At 38.7% G+C, this 7,304-nt stretch overlaps 2 protein-coding genes across 2 annotated transcripts in view; one reads left to right on the forward strand and one right to left on the reverse strand.

Moving 5' to 3' along the window:
• The window catches only part of mrps18c (mitochondrial ribosomal protein S18C), an 8,154-nt gene extending 3,587 nt beyond the window's left edge, over window positions 1-4,567 (reverse strand). Inside the window, exons 1-5 of the mRNA XM_014002804.1 lie at window positions 4,492-4,567; window positions 4,298-4,344; window positions 4,143-4,226; window positions 3,329-3,386; window positions 3,192-3,251 (exon numbers count right to left, since the gene is read on the reverse strand). Coding sequence (XP_013858258.1) covers window positions 3,192-3,251; window positions 3,329-3,386; window positions 4,143-4,226; window positions 4,298-4,344; window positions 4,492-4,552 — 310 coding nt within the window. The 5' untranslated portion in view covers window positions 4,553-4,567. The remainder of the gene's footprint in view (window positions 1-3,191; window positions 3,252-3,328; window positions 3,387-4,142; window positions 4,227-4,297; window positions 4,345-4,491) is intronic.
• A 619-nt stretch (window positions 4,568-5,186) lies between these two features.
• helq (helicase, POLQ like) overlaps window positions 5,187-7,304 on the forward strand; it is a 26,540-nt gene continuing 24,422 nt past the window's right edge. The window contains exons 1-2 of the mRNA XM_014002772.1: window positions 5,187-5,687; window positions 6,041-6,629. Coding sequence (XP_013858226.1) covers window positions 5,523-5,687; window positions 6,041-6,629 — 754 coding nt within the window. The 5' untranslated portion in view covers window positions 5,187-5,522. The remainder of the gene's footprint in view (window positions 5,688-6,040; window positions 6,630-7,304) is intronic.

Genomic DNA, 7,304 nt, shown 5'->3' on the forward strand with positions numbered 1-7,304 from the left:
CAGCATTAGTCCTGATGTTCTGCAAGTCATGGAGACGTCTCCACCTGTACTTCAACCCTCTGAAGGTTTGTTCTCCACCTGGCTCCAGTCTTCAGTAGTAGTGCAGAGTAGTGTTAACAGTATCATAAGTTAAAGAGAAGTTACTTAAAAAATATGGTCTATAAATAATTTGGAACATTTCATCATCACTCCACTGTATATTAATTATTGTGCTGCTGACCTGGTAAGGCAGCTTTATATATAAAATATATATCTTTAAGAAATTGAATAAAATATTTTAAAAAATGAAATCAGTGTTAAAGTTAAAATTAAATAAAATAACACATTTCATCATAAATCCACTATCTACTTTATTGTTGTACTACATGACATGAATGACAAACTGAAAAGCCTCCAAATGCTTTTCCCTTCAGTAAATTGTTGTGTTTATAACGAGTTCATCTGGTCCCAAATGAGGCAGTGGTCATGTCCCCCTAGTGGTCTGGCTTAGTTACTGTTTGCAGTCGATCTTTTTGGTGTTCCATGAATAAAGTCTGTTATTTTGATGAGTAAAAGAATTGTTCTTGTAAATTTGATTCGTGCTTGTAATGTGGCAAAGTTGTAACAAATTTATGTACGTTTATAGACTTACATGTACGAATTTAGACTCTTACACATACAATAATTCTGACAGTTATCTTATCCCATAGTCTACACTCAAAACTTTTGTAAAGTCAGAAAAACTCATTTTAGATATTTTCCCATCATCCTTTGCAGCTACGATGCTATTCAGTCACAGAAATAATTTCTTGAGTTTGTTGCAAAATTTGAAAAAGTAAAACAAAGACACAAATCTGTGCTTTAATCTTGGGCAATATTTTTTTGTGTTTAAATATAACTAAATCAGCAGAAACATGATTTCACAGGCTGTAATTTTGTTTCCCCTCCCATGGCCTGTTTATCAGCTGTAGCTCCGCCTCCTGGCTTTATCATAAAACATGGCAGCCATCACCTTGCATGCAATTGTGATTTCGTTTCCTCTTATCTAACAAATTTTACCTCCAAAAGAGATATAAACACTTTTATCTGTGATCTATGAAGGATTTTGTGTCATGTTGGGTGACATTACACATTTAGGTTTGGTTTGATATTTGTGTTGAAGTTCAATAATTGAAACCATTACCTGGCGGTCCAAACCAGAGGAATAGATGGGGGAACTAAGCACCAGTGATGGGATAAATGGCTCTCTGATGGGATCCGGATCTTAGGATCTCGTTTGTTTCATAGAGCCATTCGAAAGAGCCATTTGATTTTGAACGAGTTACGTCATCACGTATGGCGACATGGCGACGTGATTACGTGGGCAGAACCACGTGTTTTGTCAAGCAGAAATCCCCCTCCCCCTTTCCCGTGATCTTCTGTTCTCCACCACTCCGCATGTTTTCCGTGAAAAAGCAAAGCGGGAGCAATTTAAGGAAGAAACAATAAAGATTATCCATCCATCCATCCATTTTCTGTACACGCTTCTTCCTTTTCAGGGTTGCGTGGGTCACTGGTGTCCATATCCAGCAGTCACAGTGCGATGGGCGGGGTACACCCTGGACAGGTCGCAAGTCCATCACAGGGCTAATAAAGATTATATGAGGAATAAAATAATTAAAACTAAAAATGGCTCGTTCCTGCCCACGACTCGGCTCCTATCGTTCGTTGTAAAGAGCCGTTCAAACGATTCAGATCGTTCGTGAACGTCACATGACTACTAACAGGTGCAGTAGCACATCATACTGAATGCCACATGGTGCACTAAATGTTAATATGTTAGTTAATAGCAGTTTAGCTTTAGCTTCTGCCATTTATTAATCAATTTAGCTTTTTATTGTTAGCGGAACTAAGATATCTGATTAGTGGTTTAATGGTGCGTTCACACCAAATGCGATTTCAGTGTCAGGAGCATCAGGTTTACATGCAAAGTCTATGGTGGACTCGCTTCAAGCAACGTCGGGAAGTTCTGCGGCGCCTCAAGCGCGATTAGAGCAGCGTGATTTGAACGATTTGAACGATCTGAGCGTTCGACGCGCTGAGGCGCAAATCGCTGAAGTTAGAAAATCTGAACTTTTGCAGCTCGACGCGCAGTATCAACCAATCAGAGAGACTCCACTCTGTGACGTAGCGACATATTTCCCGACGGGACAGTTTACTGAACGATGTCCACTAACCTGAAACAGACAGAGAGGAGCTCTTTAGCTGAAATCGAGTGCCTGCAGTCGTGTCCTGATCCGCAGCAATGCATGGCAGCGACTCATCAGACTGAAAAAATAGTCCTGAAAGCGAGCTGTGAGCCTCTACTCTGAATTATCTGGTGAATTAATTATGAATTAATTATCTGATGAACGTGACATGCTCTTGCTCTGTAAATAAAGCAAAGCCACTTCCTCGTCCGACATTAAACAGAGCCCGACAGAGGAGGGAGGGGCGGGGAGGCTCTGCCGTGCAGCGCAGCTGTCCTGCGTCTGACCTCAAAGTGCACAAGCTTCAAACTTCAGCGTTGGCTGTGGTTTTGAAGCTGAAGTCGCGTTCGGTGTGAACGCACCATAAGAGTTAGTCAAACTAATTTTTGGTTAACTGTGTCCACCACTAGTTATTTATTATTTAAAGGGAACCTATTACACAAAATTCACTATTTTTGCATGTTTTTATGCTTCAATTTGGGTCTGTACTGCTTCCAAAAACAGTCCAAGCACCAAAAAATACTCCCAGCTGTTTTTGACAATATGTAAATCAACCTTACCACAGAACCCTACTACAAAAGATTTGAACTGTCTCTTTAAATTGATCCAAAAAAGATACCAATTTAAGTCAAATAACAGTTACTTCATGATAAATTTCAAGCGTATTCCTGAGCTCAAAAAGACTAAAATGTTGTTTAAGATGATACTCAGGAATAAATAAGTTAGATATGGTAAAGCTTCCTGCTTTTCAGACACATAAAGCTTAGACTTAGTTTTACTAGTATAAATCACATAAATATGTTACCTCTTTTAAACTAAATATATAAAAATGTAATGTTCTGTCAGCCACCTTAATGTTGACGCTGAGGATGATGTAGCAAATAAAAAACAACACATCTTTTCAAAATAAGAGCAGTGAGATCAAACAATCATGCAGATTAGATGACCATCTTTGTATGACAACAGAGCTGTAAATGAACAAACCCATTGATCGAGCCTTCTTTATAGCTTTAGTGATTTGCTTCTGTTTTACTCCACATAAACCTGAAGGACAGAGAAAGATATTTTGAGTCTGTGGCACATTTGATCTAAAACACAGTGATCTGTAGTGGCTCACCCACCTGTGATGTGTCGGCCGTAAATCCTGCCTGTGTGCGGAGAGACGAACTGAGACAGCAGCTGGAAAAAGCCAAATATACAAATTAACTAACCACCACTTTTAACACTGAAAAAATAGTACACTGTATTGATAATGTGGATGAGTGTTCAAATTATTCACACACCTAAGTGGCTGATGTTAGTTAACAAGTTACTTTAACAATCAAGTGCGTTAAATGTCCTGGTAGAATATACTGTGGGAGCAGTCAACAAATTTAGATCCTAAGAAATAATCAAACTGTTGCTGAGCTCTAACTCACACTAAACCAGTGGAGAAAAGAGAAGACGTGTTTTAAATTGTATTTGTTTCTTCAAAAGTGTACAAGAGCCATATAAATATCCCATCTACAGAAAAACTATAAAACACAAGATTATTTCAGGATTTTGAAGTTAACAAATTACTCAAAACTATTTTTACAGATAAATTGGTAGTGGTGTGATTTTCAAATTGTGAAAACTGAAACAAATTGAGAACAAACCGTGATAAAGACACAACACTTTCCAACAGACTTTTACTAACAACCAAATTCATCATCTCAAGAAAACACAACTGCTAATAACCCACTCACACAAACAAGTCTAGTTTTAGTGAAATTATATTTTTTGACCACTTCAGTGAGTCAGCAATGTAACCAAATTAAATTATAGTTTACACTATTGTACTAATTTTGCTTGAATTGTATTGAAATTAAAAGCATCGATCGCTTCTGCCCTGCTCACACAGGTATATCTAAAATTCAAGCTGTGTAATAAGCAGTAAAGTATTATGTGACTCACCTGTACGTTTTTAAAGTCTACAGGGATTTTGCAGAGAACGCAGACTTTTGGAGACTCTCTGTAAGGATTCTCCATTTTCACGACCTTAAGAAAAACATTCCGTCATTTCTGACATCTTACTGTGTGTTAACAATTATCCAATTATAATAATATACCATGTCATCTTTGTGATAAGCTCCGTTTGACGTGAGACTCCTGAAACCTACGGAAATGAGCAACAACGACCTTGTTAGCATCGCAGCAAGCAGTTAAGCGAGCTATTCAAAGTTAGCATAAACAAATAGACGGTTTTAACTTTAAAACACACAAAAAATACTTGTATCCTGACCACACATATATATATACTCACCAATGCTTCCACGGAGATTTAAAGCAGCTTTTACCCTCTGGAGACCCCTAACAAACGACATTTTCGTGTTAGACAGGAAATGGTACAGACAAGAATAATTCCGCCAGACTAGTTACCGAAATCTTTAGTTCCGACATCTTCTGCATGAACATGGCTCTTTTGTAATCTAAAACGAAGAGCTGAACTACAAGCTTTTTGTTTGAATTACAAAATTAAAGCTGTAATATTATGAGATTAAAGTCATAATATTACGAGGAAAAAATGTCATAATATTATGATTTTAAAAAGTCATAATCATATGAGATGTCCATTTTTCGTTCCTGATTTTTTTCCCTCATTATCTTTTTATTTTCCTACTACGGCGTATCATTTCCCTGGAGGTTTATAATAAATTATTGGTTTACTTTTGTTTTGTTTTTTTCTTCGATAAGGGTTCAATGTAGCTTACGTCACATCAAAGATATATAATGACAAGAAAAATGTTACAAACAGAAATAAAGTTGCACTTTATTGCTACCTTATTAATAAATAATTCACAAATATATCAAATATAACTATTATTAGCGTTTTCTTTGTTATAAAATCACGATGCCATATTTTGTAACGTCATTTGAGCACGATATTTCAAGAATTGTGAAAAAGTAAAGGCTGGTGTCTGATAGACAACACGAAACCGGAAGTAGCAGAGGGACTCCTCTTGTTGAAACGCCGACAGATCGGTTTGAATGCGGTGCGCGCTGAGCAGTTAGTTGTAGCTATCTGTGGTAGTTTTACCAGGTACAGTTACATTATTTTAGTTATAAAAATGTTTCTGAATGCAAGAAGCGTTTGTGAATCGGCTGCAGTTTGTTTGAAAATGGAAACTAACGCATGAGTGCAGGATTTAGCAGTAGCAGTTGAGTTAGCTTGCTTGCTCTTCAGAGCTCAGCTGGAAAGGTTAGTTTGTGTTTAGGCGTCTGTGTCTTTAGCTTTATGTTAATGTCAGAGAGCTTTGTGTTGCATGTTCTAGCTGAACCCAAACACGGACAGGAATGAATCACGGCAGGCTCGACGTCAAAATAAAACGAGTTTGCGTAAGAAAGAGGTCGCGAGGTGTTCTGAAGACTCACCTGACACCTGTCCGAAAGAAAAAAGGGAGCCTCGGATCACGGCAATGTCTCCCCAGCATCATCATGGCCGATAGTCGGGCTGTAGAGGTTTGTCATATTATCAGTTAATCGACTAATTTAACAAACAGTGATACTCTTTTTTTTTAATACAGTTTTATCAATGTGTACAATATTATTATTACAATAAACAGTAGACAAAAACTGCATACCAAACATGTATTAACATTTTTTTCATATTTAAAGTCTCTCAAGGTGACACAAGATAATAAAACAATTTTAACTTAGAGAAAACTAAAACATTTGGTCATTTTATGACACTGTATTGACAATCAAAAAATAGTACATCGATAATCAGATTATACTGTTAAAAACCTGGATGGCCGATACCTTCAGTTTTGTGTTTATCAGTCTGTAGCTAACTTCTTGTGTCTTACCAACAGTTCTGCAGTGACAGTGAAGATTTGTTTGGAGACTACGACAGCATCCTTGAGGACAGCTCTCTCTTGGCGAAGTTGGACGATGTGGAACAGAACGAGAGGCTGCGAGCAGCCACCCAGCAGGACTTTACAAATCTGCAGTCCAAACAGTCGTGTGAGCACACCCTCACTGACTCCATCTCGGACGAGTTCAGAAACGAGCCCTTCGAGGACTTACCGGCCAGCCAGCTGCAGTTTCACGAACAAACCAAAAGGAGCCGACTGCAGGATGCACACAGAACCTCCACACCTCAGCAAAGTGCCAGCAGGGTGCTCGGGGCCGTAAGAGAAGATGGGACCAAAAAGCACGGCGGAGCGAGGAGGAGTGTGGCGGACCTGCTGAAGAGAACGATGCTTGGGAACGCCGCCGCTCCTCGGGGAGTTTCTCGGACAGCTGTGCTGAAAGAGGCGGTGGTTTCTGAGGAGATCAGTGTGGCCATACAGGCCATGGAGACGATATCAGCTGAGACGACTGACCTCGGGCCTTTTTTTGGACTCCCCACCAAAGTGAAGGAGCTGATGCACAAACTGAGAGGGATTCAGAACCTATATGGTGAGACTGTTCTCTGGAAATTCACTGTGATGGGGGCCCATTAGACAACAGAAAAGCTGCCTTTTAGAAAGTAAAAATACATTTATCATTTCATCCAGACAGCTTTATAAAAACCTAATGATATTGAGGCTGTATTCACTAAAAATATTATTAATAAACAATCAGATATTTAGTTTTACACTATCTTTTTATAGTTTTAAGCTCCCCACGTTCACTTGGTAATCCACAGCAGATACTGTATTTTGTCTTTGTGCTGTTTTGCCAAAACACGTTTTGTATTTTTTAAAATCTTTTCCTTCTGTTTCTCTAAACTGTCAAACTCAATGTTTAATTGGGCCTCATGCAAGAACATGTTCGTATTCTTATCCTAAATTTCTCTTACTTTTGTTCGTATGAAGGGTTCATACGAACATGTCACGTCAGATTCAACAAACTCTTCTATCTTCAGGAAAAGTGTGTAAATGAGGAACGTAAACTGATGAATTCCACCTGTTCTGTTGGGATCTGTGTTTCACCACTCAGCAGTTCTTTTACCACTCATCAGTTCTTTTACCACTCATCAGTTCTTTTACTTTTCCACATGATGGCACCAGAGAGCACGGCCGGCAGGGCTGACTGCAGCAGGTGTGTGTTTTTACACACCTGCAAATGATACACATCAGTGGAGCTTAAAAG

The sequence above is a fragment of the Austrofundulus limnaeus genome, unplaced genomic scaffold, assembly GCF_001266775.1.
Source record: "Austrofundulus limnaeus strain Quisiro unplaced genomic scaffold, Austrofundulus_limnaeus-1.0 Scaffold15, whole genome shotgun sequence".
Lineage (NCBI taxonomy): Eukaryota > Metazoa > Chordata > Actinopteri > Cyprinodontiformes > Rivulidae > Austrofundulus > Austrofundulus limnaeus.